The following is a 19,118-nucleotide window of genomic DNA, read 5'->3' on the forward strand; positions in this document are numbered from 1 at the left end:
GTTGAAGGCAAACCTCGTTTTCGGTTGTGTCCCTGGCCGTCTGTTTCTGTGCTGGCAGATGTGTCTGTGTCCTGGGTTGGTGCTTAGAAACGGTTTCTTGTGCTCTTGCGTCTCATTGCCACAGCAACCAGCACTCTTCGGTGCCTCACTCACCACACAGAGGACACGCAAAGGGAACAATGCTGCCCTTTGAAATAGCATTGTTGGAGACACCAGAGACAAACAAGAGGAACTCCTCTTCCGCAGGAAGCATGCATCTGGCCACGGTTCATTTCACTCTGTACCTTCCAGGGGAATGCACCCATGTTCAGTCAGTCGCAGTTGGAGAGGAGGAGAATGAGGCACGCAGAGAATGGAAAATGAGCAAAAATGAAACCCGTGCTTTTGTCTGTTCTCTCTGAGGGTGGTCTCGTTCCCCCCCCCACCCCGATATTTTTCTCAGTCGCAGGGAGATTAACATTTAGCACAGATTGAAGCAGTCTATTCTGGCATCATTTCTTGTGTGAATCTCTTGTCCTTGGTAGTAGGTGAGCTACGGTTTGCTGGTTTCAAACGTTTCTGGGAAGGAAATAAATCAGATTAGAAGTATCACATTTTAACTTCTGGATTCCCTTGTGCCCTTGCCATTGAGTGCTAGGAACCAGTCAAAAGATGTGTTGGTTTAGTTGTTGGACAGAGAGGGAGGGCAACACAGAGACCTGTGTTTCCTTCTCCCACGGTTGCGATTCATGTCCCCCTGGAAGTTGCACTGTTAGCTAATAGCGCGCTTTTTTCACTCTCCTGCTCGGCTCATCCTTCCATCCTCCCAACCCTGCTCCTGCTGTTGGTATATGACCATGGCCTCCTGCCAACCTACCAGCCTCCGATCCTTCAGTTCCGACAGGTCTCATACCCTGAGCCATGCCTCTTACCTGAGGGACAGTGCCATGATTGACGACACAGTTGTCATCCCCAGTCACCAGGTACGTGACTTTTTCCTTCGACGTCTCAGCTTTCTGGAGAGCTTTCTGACGTTACTTGTTGCTGGAAATGTCCAGAGAGGGTTTTTCCATGTGGAAAGAAATCGTCTTAATTCAGTTAACAAGCTGGGATAAGAGTTTGAGGGCTTTTCTAAAGTGATATACTGCCTGTGGCTTCAGCTCTATGACTCTTCTGTGGAGATTATATAGAAAAATAGATGTCTTTCTAAAAATCTCTGTTAAAGGAAAAAGTGAGATAGGGTACATTTAAGGTAGAAAATGAAAGGTATGGGTAAAAATACATCTTATATTTAAAATTGTTACAGGGAACTGTTAGAGGTTATTATGGAATATTTTAATCTTCGGTGGGATTTTATCAGTTTTGGCTGGTTGGATATAGAGAAGTAGACGTGAATACCTACTCTCTTCCAGGACAATTACACAGATGTGGTCTTATGTCAATAGTATACTTTAAATGGGAATGTATTATAAAACATACATTTTAAATGGCTTGGTCTTATATTTTTAAATGAAAAGATGGTAACGTCACACCTTGCTGTGATACCACTTTTTAGAGTTCTTTATATTGTATTTAATTGAAGGAAAGTATTTTTATTAAATCCAGTGTTCTTTGTATTTAGGTGTCAACTCTAGCCAAGGAGGCAGAAAGGAATTCTTACCGTCTCAGCTGGGGCACTGAGAACTTAGACAACGTGGCTCTTTCTTCCAGCCCTATTCATTCAGGGTGAGTAAATCAATATTATGTATCCAGATCAAGAGGTAAAAAGAGATGAGCGTGAAAATAACAGCTTTGTCCAGTAGCTTTAGCTGATGGCTAGCTTACAGGGGAAGTGACCTTTGTTTAAACTTGTAAATAACAATGCTTTATCCAGTGCGGACTCTACCTACACAAATGAACCAGCTAATAGGGTTGAATTCAGCATAGAAAAACTGACTATTGTTTTAAAATAACTAGTAGAATTGCATCAGATAGCTTGCTAACTAACCAGAATATACCAGTGGCCTCCTTACTATTCACATTTTGTCTTAAAGGTTTCTTAAAAAGAGGAGCAGGATCATTTGGTTTCTAGAAAGTTCTATGTACTAAGATTAACTGACTAGTTAAATAAATGCCTTTCCTCACATATTCATGCATTTAAAATCATGTTTTCAGAAGTTTGAATCACACAAATATATGGAGGAGTTCATATCTGTTTGAAGTAGGGATATACCAAAAAAGGGGAATTTGAATGCAACCAGTCAGGTTCTTGGTCACCTTCTAAAAGCCATCCAGGTACTATGTAAGTCATTACTTAAGAAATGCTGCCTGTTTGTATAAACTCATTAAAAAGTAAGACTTTGAGTTAATAATTTTAAACAAAGATGTTTGTGAGGTGTAAGAATTCAATTATGCAGAAAATAACTTTCTTAAGGAGTTTTAAATTGTGACCCTCTTCACAGTTGGTTTTTCCCTTACATTTTGGTAGTTTCAACTTATAGAGTAATTTTATTATTATATATAAACTTTATTTTTTTTTTTAAAGATTTTATTTATTTATTCGACAGAGATAGAGACAGCCAGCGAGAGGGAACACAAGCAGGGGGAGTGGGAGAGGAAGAAGTAGGCTCATAGCGGAGGAGCCTGATGTGGGACTCGATCCCATAGCGCCGGGATCACGCCCTGAGCCGAAGGCAGACGCTTAACCGCTGTGCCACCCAGGCGCCCCTATATATAAACTTTAAAAATATTTTTCCTTTAATCACTTTTATTCTCATTTTAAAAAGCCCCACTTGTATTTTACCTATTTTGACTTAATTTGATTTAAATTACTACCCCAAACTCCTAATCCATAATCCCCAGAACTATTTTGAGTGGTGGATCCTTTCTTGTTTTTATTATTCTAAAATATTCTCTCAGAAAAGCATTTGAAAATTTGGGATCTTTTAGTTTAATTTTCTACCACAGGCTAATAGAATGTAAAATTAGTTATACAGATATTGAAAATAATCATAATACTTTTTTCCTTGTTAGATAAGTAAAAGCCAGTTCTTGATGCAAAAGTCATTTCAAGGGAATAAAAACCAAGTTAAACCTCATCCAAATTTACTAACATATCTTTAGGTACAAAATGAAATAATTAAAATCTGACACCTGTACATCATTCTAAAAGCATAACATTGCATTTTGCTACTAAATTTCTCAACAAGTCTAAGGAGGAAAAGAGGCTTGAGCTGTAGTATCAGAGGATGGTAGAATCTAGAAACCATAATAAAATATTTGAAGTCTATATCTAGACAACAAAGTGACAAGATTATTTTAGGCAAAGTGTGATTAACTAAAAGTAGCCAAATTTGCAAGAGTCAAAGTATTATGGTAATACTTCAGTTTTCAAAATAAATAATTTACTTTAAAAAAGGAATTTCTTCAAGTCTTTTAACTGCTGAAGCACAATAAAATACTCAGCTTAAGTACATCAGTATACATACCAATTGTATAAAACTAGATATATACATAAGTAATTCTAGACGATCACTTACATTTAAACAAGATCATCCAGTGGTTAAAAGTTAACCACTTGTTAAGATAAGGGTCTTTAAACTCTTGTTCTGTAATAAACCAAATTTTCTACAAACTTCAAACATCATTTTTTTTTAAGATTTTATTTATTTATTTGACAGAGAGGGAACACAAGCAGGGGGAGTGGGAGAGTGGGAAGCAGGCTCCCTGCTGAGCAGGGAGCCCGATGTGGGGCTTGATCCCAGGATCTGGGCAGACGCTTAACGACTGAGCCACCCATGATCACTGATTGTAAATAACTTTCAGCTCTGGCTGTAAATTAGAATCACCTTGGAGCTTTAAAAAATATATCCAGGCCCAGCTCAAACCAGTTACATCCGAATCTCTGTTGTTGGGGCCTTAGCATGGGCATTTTCTGCAAGCACCAATAGTCCAAATATGTGTGTTTTATGTATACACTGTTAGAAAGGAACAACTTTGCCTGATAAAGCTTTGATCATTGGGGAGATCTGGGTAATTAATATATACCTAGTTCTCTCACATGTTTTTTTTTTTTTTAAATCTCTTTCATTCACTTGTTTTTCACACATTGTTGATTGAATTCTATAAAGTACCAAACTTGGTGCCAGGCAGTAAGCAAAATAGATAAGTAAGATCTAGCCCTTACCTTTAAGAAACACGCCCCTCTGTCATTGGAAGATAATCCATGGAAGAGAGATAACATGGTGGTTAAGAGTGTGCTTTGGAGTCAGACCAGTCAGAATTCAGCTCCCAGCCCTGACAGTCAGGATGTGACACTGGGCAGGTTATGGAAAATATCTGAGTTTCAGTTTATCTGTAAGATGAGTGTTATATCATGGACCCCATAGGGGAGGTTTATGGATTAAATGCTTCTTAAATAATTAGTATTTTGTCTAGAAAGAATAAGTACTCAATAGATTATAGCCACCAGTATTTCTATAACCCTCATATACATCTTCCAAATCCTTCACCAATTCCAAATCAGTTAAGCAGAATCCTCTAAATGACAATACCACTATAGTACAATTCATAATGGTAATATTTGACTTGTTATTTTTATCAGGTAATCTGTCATCTAGTGAGGTCTCTAGAATTTGAATGCACACAGTGCAACAGATAACTCTAATGGGATGAATACTCACACTGAAAACACAATGATTTTGCGTGTCATGGTATTTGAAAGCTACCATGCTATTTAAGTATAGGAATAACTTTCATAATATCATCTAATAATGATTTCTTTTTTTAAACTTGTTCATTATACACGAGGCACCTGTGTAGTAGTTTTTATATATTTTTAAGGAACTAAGTTTTTCTTTAATTGAAAGAATTCTTAAGCCACTTCAAAATCTGCCCAAAATGTAAGAAATAAATGATTTTTAGACAGAGGAGATAACAAAGTCAGCTTTTTTATGCACATGCCACTAATTTTGTGTATAATGTTCTATTTGATTCCATAAAGGGATTTTAGAGTAATGGAAGACACAGCTTCTACCAATAAGCAGTATTAGTAATTTTCTTTTATTTTTCTAATGAAAATGAGTAGGTAGCAGTGCTTAAAAAATTCTGTTCTGGCCAATATATACAGGTAATATCTGGCAAGAGAAAGGCTGACAGTAATATTTTTGTTCTTTGGATTGTGTTACTGATTCACAGTCTAATCAGTAGTCAGTTCTAGCACCCTGGTCATGATCATACCAACATAAGCTTGGACAAGAATTTGAATTTTATAATTCTTCTCCATTTCGGAAGTGCGTAATGAATTAACAAATGAAAGGCACAGTTTCTAGTAATAGTTTTGTGATTCATTTTAAATGTTATTATTTCATTGGTATTATCTTTGTAGTTCCTTAATGCCAGCCAAGTGCCAACAATTAAATGCCACTTCATGATGTTGTGCTACAAAATATTATAGTAACTAGAAGTCCGTAAGAAAGTGATCTCTTAAAGGACTTCTTTTTCATAAAAACATGTTGACAATTTTGCTGTGAACCTAAAGCTACTCTAAAAAACAAAATCAGTTAAAAAAAAAACTTGTGAAGGTAATTAGCTCAGATAGTAGAAGTTGACCTTAGAAACTCAAGGAAGTCAAGACTGTTTCTCATTTGACAGTGTTAGTATTTATCAAATACCTAGATCAGTTGATTTGGTTGCTTATGGATTTCAAAAACCCTAGTTTTTTTTAAGGTACATGAAGGTAAATTCCTTTGGACGAAGACAGTTATTTTCTAAGTGGCAAAACAACTGTTTTATAAGGTGGGATATCTGTCCATTCAGCATGTATCCTTTTGTATATTGTCAGGTGTTGAAAACACACGTGAATCATATGAAAACTTACGGAGGGTTTTGCAGAAGAGCAGACTCAGGTAGAAGAGGCATGAAAGGACTGTAAAGTGGGATCAGTCAATATGACCAGTGAGACAGCAAACCACAAGGCAGGGAATGAAAGTCTTGAGAAAAGCACTCTTTGCGTAGTTTTTTGTTACCTACTGGTAGGTAATTAATGTTACCTGCTCTGCCTTAGAGTTGATGCTACTGTTTGTCATTGAAGCTCTTCTTTAAATTGTGCCACTTCTGTTTGCATTTCTTTGGTAGAAGCGCAAAAGGGCATTACCATTATTTTGAAAGTATTAAAAAAGTATGAGTGAAAAGTTTGGAGACAAACTATGTCCATCAAATCGAAGACTCTGTGACGTTCATTATAAGAACCCTTGATGTTTTGCAACTTTGTGGACCCTTAGACTTGGTCACATGACCTCCCCCAGCCAGTGTTGAATAAGGCTACAAATCCAAATCCAGTGATTTTTAAATCTTATCCCCAGTTCCCTCAACTGGGAGTCACTGTGAACCCCCATACCTTGCTCTTCTCTCCGCATTTGCATAGAGCTATATCTCATTTGTATTTCCATCTTTTTTTCGATGAATACTGTATTGGTGTATAAGTAATATATTTTGGTTGAAAGTCGCTTCTGATTTCCTTCTTTATATTTCACTTTATCCATTCCTTCTCTGTGCTAAAGTATCTATTCTGTTGCAGCCGCTCCTCTCCATGTCTTGATCGTGACAACAGCAGGTGAACTTCTGCATAATTCCTTCTCTGACCATGTGGCCTCCCCCTCTGCCCCTTTCACCATCTCCTTCTGCCTTTACCCCATCTCAGGATGCTTTAGTGTGAAGATACCTAGCCAGAGAGAGAGAGAGAGATTTATATTCTCCAAATTGTGGCCATTGCTGAATTCCCTTTCTCTATGGTGGAAAAAAAGTGGGTACTTTTTTTATTTCTTTGGAAATCAGGCGGGGTTGCACCAAAATTAATGGAGACCACTGTGAAAGCCTGTTTTGGCCATGGGTCTCCACGTCTCCATTTCTTTTGTGAGAAGAAGTGCTACATTGAGCTGAAGGATGTCATTTCTGGCAATTATGCAAATTGGGTGAGCTATTTTAAAGTTATATTAAAGGTTATGATTTTAAGTATCACTTAGTAGAGTTTTTGGGTTTGGTTTTGTTTTTTAGCTATATTCTAGGTGAACCAAAGGCTGAAAGTTTATTAATAGTGCATTTCCTTTCTAGTACTGCTTTAAGTACAACCTTTTGATATTTTGGAAATTGTGCTATAGGATGATGCTAGTCGGTGTTCTAAAAATATCTATTCTTTATTATTTCAGTAAGGTTATTTTTAAAGGTTCTTATCAGACTGCCTATGCTAGTATTTTTATTATACAGTCTACACCATGATACTACAGATTGTCTACAGATATGACACTTTTTATTATCTAATTTTGGAAATTTTGTATCCATCCTTTTACTTTTTCTGAAACACTAAATATTATGTTTCTATACATGAACATAGTGAGTAATAAATAATTGGTGATTTTAGCAAATTAGAGCCAATTTTTTCAAAGTCATTTTCCATCAGTTTTTCAGTTTATGGAATTCAGAGGACGAGGAAGGAATTAAGGGAATTACAGAGGAGAAAGAGCTCATGTTGTTTTCTCACATAAACCAGCGATCAGATTTAATTTAAAGCCCTCTTGCTATGTATATGTGGATCACTGAAGCACCCTGATGACTTTTTTTTTTTTTCCTATTTTTACCCGATAACTAACTCTGAATGCTGTAATCTCCTCCCTGTCCCCACCCCATGGTCCTGGATGAATTAAAAGTAAACCTAAGGATTAGTAACTTTTGGGGTGGAGGACACTGTCTTCAAGAGACCAGAATCGTTGTTTCTGCTGCCTCCTCTGAAGCATGTACCTACTTAGCTAATCAAATAGTGTATTTGCAGGCAAATTGTCTGCATAATAATCGTGGACTGCTTTTGCTTTTATTCTTTTTAAATTGTGATAACACTGTATCTCACAATTTAGAAAACTTCAATAAGAATTTCTATTTTGCATGATTGCTGAATTTCATTTGGAGAGTAAGATATGCAATTAAAGCTGAGTATATTCTGTGATAAATTTTGTCTGTACAGTCTTCAGTCAGTGTTGAGTGCAATGTGTGTACACATTTTCTCCACAACTGTTCGTTGACTGTCTTAACCATACAGCAAAAATAACATATCTTTCTTGGAGTAAAAGCAGTTTATTTTCCAAATAAAAATTCTTACAGAGCATCTGACAGTCATGAAACATTTCAGTGGCTTTCCTAACCTTGGTTAACAGGAAATGGCACATTGAATTTTAACACCAGATCGCCATAGAGTTTATTTAGCTGAGGTCTTTCATTTTATGGATGAGAAAACTAAAACTTGAAGACAGGAAGTGACTTGCTTGAGGTTATGGCAATACTTCAAGACAGAGATCAATTTAATGATAGATGGCATCCAGGAAAGAGCATGGTACTTGCTGCATTTTGTGCTCTGTGATAATAGTCCCTTTATAGCTTATTTAAATAGTGAAGTTCATACACTACTAAAACCCCCACCATCACATTAAATTGCTTTAGCAAAGTTCCTCGTTCATTTTAGGTATTCAATAAAAGTTAGTTTCTCTCTTTTTTAGGTGTTGTATTACACTATAATTTTTAAGACATTCGAAATACAGAAAATCATCTGGGCATAGGGAAAGGAAAATGATGGCAACAAGTATTTATTGAATTCTGAATGCTTTACCCATGCATGGTTTAATCCTCACTGCACCCTCAGTGGTAATATTATGATTCTCCCTCATCAGCATACTAGGCTTAGGTCTTTAAGCTCACAAACAGCAGAGCTGAGCTTCAGTCCATACATATATCCTGTCCTCTGTACATATTTAATTATGTGTTTTTACTTTAATTCCTTTTATCTCCAAATGTTTGCGGTTTATCTTGTCCCATTTTTAATCTTCTGAAAATATGAGAAAATCATATTTACTTAATCATCTCTAGTATGTGAGCTGATTCATCTCATGACTCATAGCTTCCAGCCTTTCACTTTTTCCTGTGGTACAAAAAAGTAAATGGTCTCTTACAGTCTGTTTTTTACATTGCAGAATAACTTTACTAATTCTACCACCTATCCAAATAGCGAAACCGTCTGATATTCTGGCACTTATAATAAAAGTGTTCAAACGCTTACCCAGTTGTATATTATAAACTATTGGGGTTAACTAGCATGTTTTATCTCAAAGACTTTTCATCAGCACTTGAATTATTTCTCTTATTCCCTCTTATTTGAAGCAAAGACTTCTTTTAGTGTACAATTCTGCATATTCAGCTTTTTTATTGTTACTCTGGAATTACGTTATTTGAGTCTGATTTCTATAGAGTATTTTCTTGCTGAATTTATAAACATTTTTATTCATGTTGACTACTAATATTCAGTTCTTTCATGTCTCCTAACCTTTTCTGTTTCTTTCTTGACCTCTTTCTGTTTTGCTCTCCTCTCAAGTCTCCTGCCTCTGACTCTTCCCCCCTCCCTTCCCATCTCCTTTCCCCGTCTCTAGTCTCCCTTCTCTCTGGCTAAAGACAATTCCTTCACCAGAACTTGTCACTTTTGTTAGTCCGTTAGTTCCTTTAGTTAGTTGAGAAAGACACAAAGGCTTGGTTTCCTTGGAAATGTAATTTTTCTTTTCTCTGAATTATGAGTATTGGCACCTTTTCCCGGTTTGCTGTGGTTGGGTGCAGTACTTAAGCATTACTCTCCAAATCTATAGGGTACGGAGACACTTACAGTTAAATATGTCTACTTGCAGATTCAGTCTTTAAGTTCTTGTATTTTGATTTCCCAATCTTTGGTCTTTCTTCATGAAATTTTCACTCCTATAGGAAAGTTATTTCCTTTGTTATATTCAAAGTCTTGATTCTTGGTTATTCCCATTTTCTACTAATCATCTGCCAAGGTAAATTAACATATCAAATCTTTTACTTGGGAGCAGGAAAAGACCTATAGAAAAATATTTAACATTGAGTATAGTCCTTCCCAACTATTTTGCTATTTTATTGGCTGAAATATTGGAGTGTAGTAATTTGAATGATTTCTGGCTGGATTGGTTGTCTAGAGACCAAGCAATTAAATTACTTTCAATTTTGCTGCCTTTTTTTATTAGATCTAAATATATACAACTTCTTTCAACTTGCTCTTTTCATTCTTCCATTCATTCACTTATTCAACAATTATTTATTGACTGCCTACTATGTGCTCCATGTACATTGTGCTAGGCACTGGGGGAACATAGGAAGAACAAGGTCACTGCCAATATGGTACTTACATGGCTCCTGTATGTGGTTATAATTCACTTCTTATTGACCAGGAAACGAAGTGATTCTGAGTCAGCAACACCATCATGTGAAACCTGGGGCTTAGACTGTGAGCTGCTTGGCAGGAGCAATTATGTTTTTATTTTCAGTATCCTCAGTTCATGCAGGGCACCTGCCAATAGGAGGGTAACAAACACTGCATGCTTCTCAGGCATGGAAATGGAAGTTATGGAGTACATGAGAACAAAAGAGGATCTCAAAGGGAACAGTCAATGACACAAAATCAGAGAAAGTAATCAAACATGTAGTTATTGGAACATTGTTATAGCTAAGAACATAGCAACTGTCCTTCACTTTTTTAGAAGATGCACCCCTAGAAGACATTCTCCATGTTTTTCTGGTTGGAGACATCATGTAGGCCATAAGTCATCAATGGAATAAATCTAGTGGAAACACAATAGCATATAACCGTGGGTGTGAAAGCTCCTTAAATGCCTTCAAAAGGTAAAAAGACTGGTAAAACTGAGTAGATGTATTATAATAATTTCTTATGAGTGTGAGTCCCTGTTCTGTTCATCAGTGGTGACAGTAATCAAAAGATGAAAAAACAATTAGGGAAAGTCAGAAATATTACAATGCACCTTGGAACAGCACTGGGTGAAACTTAGTAGCTTTGCTCCTAGTTTTTATACAAATTGACGTTAATATCACAGTCAAATAAAAATAAATGGGGAAGAAACTTTTGTATTCATCTAGAAGTGTTATCAGTTTTTTTCCATTCTTTTGAGCAATACTACATTTTAAAAAACAAATAGAAAAGAATTTTTTAAAGAATTTATGCTTAGACTAGTAAGAAGAAAAGCAGCCAACCTTTTTTTCATTGTGTTTTAACAAAGACCAGAAACATCCATTCTTGAGTAGTGAACAATTGATTATACTCCCCACTTTTTGCCCTGTACTAAAAACTTAGAGGGCTGGGTGTGAATGGTAGTTCTAGGCTGGCTCCTGCACGTGGGAAGGGCGGTAATGGCTCTTCTTGTGGTCTCATCCTGCATGACGGGCTTCAGACAGGCAGCCGGCTCCTCCGCATCCATTTTTATTACTAGCAACAGGATTTCTGTTTAACAGCATGCTTAATGAGTTCTGTGTCCTGCTATGAAGAAGATGCTAACATATTTTTCATCACGTGTCTAAAAATAACATCAATGTATTGTGTTTCTATCCTATAACTTACTTGGATAAAATGTCTTTCAAATGTTTTCAGTGTTGTCATGGATGCAATATCTAGACGTGGTGGATCTGATGTAGTTCTTGTGTTGGTTGAGTAGAAGTTGATCCCTAATACACCTGTATGTTGCTTTCCTCTTTGTTTTGGTATATGAAATCTTGCAAATGCGATGAAAATTGGGGAAGACAGTAATGTAATCTGTAAAAGGGTGTACACACTGTTTGTTTGTGTCTTTGTGTATATGTGTACAACACTTGGATTGCCTGGTTTAATTTTCGCTCCTTGAGGAAGTGAGTGCCTCCAAGACTTTAATGAGTGTTAGGACCATCAGAGTGACAAGAAGTCGAACTAAACTGTATCAGGATCCATTAAGACCATCCCACAAGAAATAACAATCAAGTTAAAACTAATCGTTTCTCCTGGTACACTTAAACAGGCACTTGGATTATAGTTCGTTTATGCATGAACAATTAGCAGTAGAAGAACAAAAATAATAGAGATAGAAGCCTTTACGTTTCTAAATTTTTAGCTGTGATTTTCCACATGCAGTTTACTATAATTTGGGGAAAATCATGAGGCACAGATCTCTTCCGTCAGCATGAGCCCAGGGTTTCTCACTTAAAAACACAGAGCGGAGGGAATTTATAATCTTATTTTCTGCCCACCCCATCTTTGCTTCAGTTAGACCAGGATGGCAGACAGCTTCCTACTTAAGAACTGAAAAGGGACATGTCAACCAGTAAATTGATTCTATCCAAACACTTAATTTTTTGCTTTTCCTTCTCCTTTAGAATGCAATAAGTTAAAAACCTGCTTCCTGGGTAAGATGATGTTGGAGCAGGATGCATGTACATGATCTTGGGAGAAGGCCTATGAATCTTTTTTTTTTTTAAGTCATAGAATTATATTCAAATGGGTTGGACAAGATGTAATTTTGAAAAGTCAGGTTGGATTAACTTAGAAAAACTGCAATTTGGTCTTTTTTCTCTATCCTTACATTATTTCAGCATGTGGATTTTCAGGACACACCTAGACAGAAGCAGAAGCCTTTGCATTTATAATGAAAGAAGACTCCTCAGCGTTCATTATATAATTTTATTCCACTTTCTAAGTCAATTGGACAGATTCTTAATTTACAGTTTGTATTTAATAGCACCGTTGTCAACAAAAACCAGGATTCTTTAGTTATGGATCAAACTAATGCAAAAACTGAAACAATGACAAAACAAATAAAGGCATTGGCATAAAGCGAAATAACTTTTAAGGACAAATATTTTGCCACCATGCAAATAAATTAAAAAGAACAAAGCATTATGAGAAAAAAAATTAACTTGACAAAACCTGTTTATCTGCTTCCAGTATTTCAAAACACAGCTAATCTTCTATTTTAATTTTTAGTTTCCTGGTTAGTTTTATGGTGGATGCCCGAGGTGGTGCTATGCGAGGATGCAGACACAACGGGCTCCGTATCATTATTCCACCTCGGAAGTGTACTGCCCCAACTCGAGTCACCTGCCGTCTGGTCAAACGCCATAGACTGGCGACAATGCCCCCAATGGTGGAAGGAGAAGGCCTGGCCAGTCGCCTGATCGAAGTCGGACCTTCTGGTGCTCAGTTCCTTGGGTAAGGGTTTCTGATAAGCCTCCCACTTAGTCACCGATGGGCTTGTGTCCTCTACGTGAAATCACTAGGATGGAATGAAAAAAGGTACGTCGATAACGTTGTGAAAGAAGATTGGCCCCTGTGAAATTATTTAAAAATCGGAAGTCGCACCTCGGTGCTTGACTCCAACCACATGCCTCTTATTTTAAGGCATTAATGAGTTCAACATTCAGATGAATTATGATTCCTTCTCTTGGGATGTGACAATAGCTGCTAGACCCCCAGTGTGAATAATCATGGTTTAGCTGATGGTAGGTATTTTTTTTTTCTTATCCTGAGACTCATATGGTAAAGTCATAAAAAAAATACTGTCCATTCCAAACATAAATTTAAAGTCTTGTGTAGTTATGAAATAGAATGATTATTTGTGGAAAGCAGTGTGGTCTTTATAGGATATATAAAAATTTACTCCATGTGACTTGTTTCTGTTATCGAAATTGCTATCTTGAGTCTTAAAATCACACCAGCAGTCTTTTTAGTTGTAGTTTTCATTAAGAGGACAAAATCAAGACTAACTTCTGCCATGCTCATTTTAGCAATTTCTTCCGTTTGTACGGCTGCTCTTATATATCAAGTGGTGTCTCAATATGCCAAGAAATGACTAGCTACCACTGAAAACTGACAAAAGGATGAAGTTTTGGAGGGGGACAAGTTTCAAAATATTTTGAAACAAATCAATTGTATTTAAGTCTTGTCATATAAAGCCTTTCTGCTCAGAAATTGGGAGAAAATTCTATTAATTATGAACTCTTTGCTTTGCCGGTGTCGTTTGGGGTAGAGGATTTGCTTTAGAACTTGGGGAAATGTTCTAAAGCCTTATAATTTGGAGCAAATTATTAACAGATTGCTGCAAATTATGTTCACACCTGAAAATGGGTGTCCGTATTGCCCAGTTATAGAAGCCACCTCCCATGTCCTCCTCAATGACCAGAGATTTAGAAGGAGCCTGTGAAGTTCTGGGTTGCATCAGAAATGCCATTATGGTTGGAATAATTGCCCGACAATCCCTTTCGTCTTCTGTACCAGGCCCTTTTCCCTCCCTTATGCTCAGGTAGTTTTAGGCTTTTTAATAAAGTTCACATCTGTTGAGGAATATCGATGAAAACATCTGCCCTCTCTACAGAGTTAGAGTTTTCATTATATTCCCAACAGCTTTGTCTTTCCTGTGGAGCATATTTTTTTTTATTTTTATTTTTGGCTCGTGCCCTGGCAGTGAACGTAACTAGGGACAGATCCAACATCTAAGTGTCTCCTTCCACGCGCCTCCATTGTACACTCTGGGTCTCAGTTCCTTGCTCTTTGTGACCAATGGAGGGGGCAGAACCAAACGCAGTGTGAAACCAGACTTCACCCTGTTGATCAGCCGGTGACGCTGGGGTTCTGTGGAAAACAATACCTGAAGCTTACTTCTGTTCTTTCTTTCACTGCTGCTTTGGATGTACTCAGTAAACTTCACCTGCCAACGGCTCCTCCCCCACTTAATGAGGGAGAAAGTTTGGTCAGCCGCATCCTTCAGCTGGGGCCTCCTGGAACCAAATTCCTTGGGTAGGAGTGACTTAAAACAAATTGATGGCTGCTGGCCCCCATTCTTCTCCTCCTTCTGCAATATGATTTCTCTTTTTGTCATTGTGCCCATGACATGTCCCTCCCTATGATTTAAATTCTGTATAACCTATCTTTAGTGGACCATTTCTGACCCTTGTGGTATGTGACTTTTTATTTTTGAGTGATGTTTTTTATATCTTTTCCCTTAAAGTGCTGTGACCTTCATTTTCGTTTAAAGCATGAGATCTGCCTAGTTGTACTATGTGCTAGTTATGATGTTGTTATGATAAATTCAAAGTCTGTATCAAAGCAACCTGGACTGAAAAATCAAAAGCCTCTATAAATTTTGAAAGTGAATGCGACCTAAAAATGCCAGGGCAGTGCATGTTCTGGATCCTGGGTCTAACAGGCATGGGACACAATGGGCTGTCTGCTGAGGAGCAGCTCAGTTAGGGCCACGCTGTGTACACATGCCTATTATTCCCTTGAATGAAAAAAGAAGAAAACATAAGCAGAAAACCATGAGTGCATGTCTCTTTAGTTCCCGAGTAGTTAACTCTTCTGACATCTTTTTGTTGACAACACATCAAATTATGCAACATATGAGCCATTTTCCTTCTCAAACCATTTTGTCATTTGCACCTTATAGCAAATGTTTTGGGAGACTGGCACACATCATGGATATGCATGCCCATTTCTTTTGGTTAAATGTGTTATACTTACATTGATCAAAGGAGAAGTTCCAGAATGCCACATGCACTCACAGGGAAGCATTATTTGGCTTAAGGTAGCAGCATGCCCCTAAGGATTGGTGCCCCCGAGGTGGAGTGCTACTGTGTGACCATCTGCTAGCCAGTGGGCTCCGGAGGACAGCCCAGTATGCCCTGTCCCGAGACAGAGAACAATTCCAGGTCACTTTGCAACAGACAAAGTCAAGGTGCTTGTCTTGCTGTTGGTTAGCTCTTGTCCACACTGGATGTTCTGCCTTACTGTGTCAGGCCTGTGATCGTGGAGATCCCTCATTTTGCTGCCCTCCGAGGAAAGGAGCGGGAGCTGGTGGTCCTACGCAGTGAGAACGGGGACAGCTGGAAAGAGCATTACTGTGAATACACTGAAGATGAGTTGAATGAAATCCTTAATGGCATGGATGAAGGTACTTCATATTAAGGGTTTTAAAAGAATTCTAAAGGGGAAGCATTAAAATGATCTCTTTCTTTCTTATGACTAAGGGAGTATGTATATGTGTGGGGCAGGGAGGGGACGTGGGCTTGGGCATGTGTGGTCCTGGTGTTATTTTAATGCATTAGAGAATAATATGATTTCCTGTTTAAACTTTCTATTAAGGAGATAGGAAAATTAAGTTCACTCAACCTTCTACATGTAATTCAAACAAGGAGTTCGTCAGGGAGAATTTTATATATACACCTACACATAGAGTTAAGGAATTTATTTTTTTCATTGGGGCTTTGATCTCTGTACATCCCAAATCCAGCTTGGGCCATCTAGCCACAGGGTGAAATGTCTCAGTGTGACTGGAGGGAATTGGCTTGTTCTCTGGCCTCCTTAGGCTGCACAAAAATGAAGGCCTAGTCCTAAAACCAGGAGATGGGTTCCACTTTATTTCTTTTTAAAAAGATTTTATTTATTTGAAAGAGAGAGAGAGTGAATGAGCAGTGAGGAGGGGCAGAGGCAGAGGTAGAAGCAGGCTCCCCACTGAGCAGGTAGCCCGTCTCAGGACTTGATCCAAGGATCCTGGGATCATGACCCAAGCCAAAGGCAGACGCTTAACCGACTGAGCCACCTAGGTGCCCCATGGTTCCACTTTAAGTAACTACACAAATAGGGTAATTCCTTTGTCTGAGTGCCAAGAGCATACCAAATTTTGTACAAATCTGGACACCCAGCAGTGAGGCTATTTGTCATGTTTACCAGGCTTGCAGATGACCGCCAGAAGCTTCGGGTGTGGCTCGCAGACAGTAAGTGGAGCTGGACAGCCGAGGCTTTAGTGTATTTCTTTCTGCATCCTGCTGAGGTGGGATAAGAATAGAGGCCAGGCTCACCTACCCAAGGGGTGGTTGGAACAAGAAAGTACGCCCTCTAGTTGCATAGGTCAGTATTTTCCAAACAGGATAAAAGATCAGGGTTCTTCCTGATAAAGCTTGTTCCATGCAATGTTGAGCTGCTTCTGTTTCTTGGAGCCATTTCTTTTGCCTGCACGTAGGTTTAGGATGCCTCCCTCTGAGATATTTACCTGTCATGAACACTGCCACGAGCATTGGCGTCTTGTCCTTGACTGAGTACTCTCATATAACTCTATGTGTATAAAGCCTGTTTTAAAACAAAGAATCCGATTTTTGTATTTTTATGTCCTCTATGATTGGAAATGCATCCTTTCGTAAGTATGTGCTAGTGTTTGCCAGTGCATCGGTTTTCAGTTAGGCATGATCAGATCCTGGGACTTCTGGCTTTTGCTCTCTTGTTATATTCAATTGTCAAGAAAAATATAGTTGCTGCTCCTGCCTCTAGAATGGATTGGTAATGATTTCCAAAAATAAACAACTTTCTGTGATCCCTGAAAATCCAGTGATCCCCTTAGTGCAAATTTTCTGCCATTTAAGCTAGTCTGCTTTTCGTGTTACCCTACATAGCTACACTAATGCAATTTACAAAGAACCCATTATCCTATCTTGCTGACAGTAGATGATATGTTTGATAAGTTGATGGTTTCAGGGAAGTACTCAAACCCCGAATTCATAATCACTGATTTTTTTTTAAATATCTGACTCTTTCAGAGACAACCATGTCACTAGAATAAACACACAAACACAACCCTTACCCTTACAGGACAGATTTTATTCCTTCACTATTGCCCTGAGAACTGAAAGGGCCATATTTCTTCTTAAAACCACAATAACTGGTTTTTGAGCTAACTTTGAAATTTGCGAAGAAAAGGAGTCCAGGAGCTATTTCCTCTCCCTCAGGTGAACCAAGAATAGGACAGGTTTGTTTCCATTCCAGGTTTGCCCTCAAAACCCCTCATTTACAAAGGCAGCCGGCCTGCATTACTGCTTCTGGAACTGGGCGCTTTCCTTTCACAGTGCCCTGGAAAGACCTAGTTTCCACAGAGAAATAAAACATGCAGACTAACTGCTGATAGGTCTTGAAAAACTGAATTTTTTTTTTTTCTGGTGTTGTTAGGTTAGATAGTCTTGCTCTTTAAAATTTCCTATTAAAAAAAAAAGTGTTTTGCTTCCACATTTGTTTACTATTAACTCTGCCACGGAGTTTGCTAGAATGCTTTTGGAAGGAAATCTTTGCTGTATGAAGATGGGTCATTTCTTGTCTCAGTGCTGGATAGCCCGGAAGACCTGGAAAAGAAGCGAATCTGCCGCATCATCACCCGTGACTTCCCACAGTACTTTGCGGTGGTGTCGCGCATCAAACAGGACAGCAACCTGATTGGCCCAGAGGGAGGCGTGCTGAGCAGCACCGTGGTGCCCCAGGTGCAGGCCGTCTTCCCAGAGGGGGCTCTAACCAAGAGGATCCGTGTGGGCCTACAGGTATGCCCTTGTTGGATACCAGTTGACCTAACAAGGATTTTTACTCTAGTAAAATCAGCTTTTCAGGTGGGAAGTACATGGTTAACGCATCAGATTATCCCCAGAGGAGCAAAAGCTGCCCGTACAGACTGTGGGTCTCCGCAAGTGTTTTCTTTTTTTTTTTTTTTTTGGCTTTATTTATTTATTTGACACAGAGAGAGACAGCCAGCGAGAGAGGGAACACAAGCAGGGGGAGTGGGAGAGGAAGAAGCAGGCTCCCAATGGAGCAGGGAGCCCAATGAGGGGCTTGATCCCAGGACCCTGGGATCGGGCCCTGAGCCGAAGCCAAACGCTTAACGACTGAGCCACCCAGGCGCCCCTGTAGGTCTCCTAAAGTTTTATAGGAGTGCTTAGTACTAAACTTACAATTGCCATATTTGGAGTCACCAAACTGATTTATGAACTAAAAAGCAATGCATTGAGTAAGAAATTTGACATCAATATAGATATATTGTTTATTTTAATATTTTTTTCTTTGAAAAGGCTCAACCTATGCACAGTGAGCTGGTTAAGAAGATTCTAGGCAACAAAGCTACCTTCAGCCCTATAGTCACTTTGGAACCTAGAAGAAGAAAATTCCACAAGCCAATTACCATGACCATTCCTGTCCCCAAAGCTTCAAGTGATGTCATGTTGAATGGTTTTGGGGGAGATGCACCAACCTTAAGATTACTATGCAGCATAACAGGTGAGTCCCATATGACTATGCTAGTAGAAAGTTCTGAAGGAAGAAACATAGACTGTTGTAAATATTAAATTACCTTTGTCATCAGATACCTGTGAGGTTATATGCATTAATTCAGGAAAAGCATTCTAATTAGGCAAGTGAAAGGTAAAAGGAAATGAACTAATATTTATCAAATACAGCTTGTATGCCAAACTATTGGACACTTGACATGCACTGT

At 38.4% G+C, this 19,118-nt stretch overlaps 1 protein-coding gene across 2 annotated transcripts in view; it reads left to right on the forward strand.

Moving 5' to 3' along the window:
* Positions 1-19,118, forward strand: part of ANK2 (ankyrin 2) — a 219,761-nt gene that overhangs the window by 157,818 nt on the left and 42,825 nt on the right. For both annotated transcript variants that reach the window (XM_040626261.1, XM_040626260.1), the window contains 8 exons: positions 860-962; positions 1,601-1,704; positions 6,536-6,571; positions 12,806-13,030; positions 14,516-14,614; positions 15,613-15,767; positions 17,963-18,174; positions 18,697-18,901. In XM_040626261.1, coding sequence (XP_040482195.1) covers positions 860-962; positions 1,601-1,704; positions 6,536-6,571; positions 12,806-13,030; positions 14,516-14,614; positions 15,613-15,767; positions 17,963-18,174; positions 18,697-18,901 — 1,139 coding nt within the window. The remainder of the gene's footprint in view (positions 1-859; positions 963-1,600; positions 1,705-6,535; positions 6,572-12,805; positions 13,031-14,515; positions 14,615-15,612; positions 15,768-17,962; positions 18,175-18,696; positions 18,902-19,118) is intronic.

Source organism: Ursus maritimus, unplaced genomic scaffold (assembly GCF_017311325.1).
Source record: "Ursus maritimus isolate PB19 unplaced genomic scaffold, ASM1731132v1 scaffold_11, whole genome shotgun sequence".
NCBI lineage: Eukaryota > Metazoa > Chordata > Mammalia > Carnivora > Ursidae > Ursus > Ursus maritimus.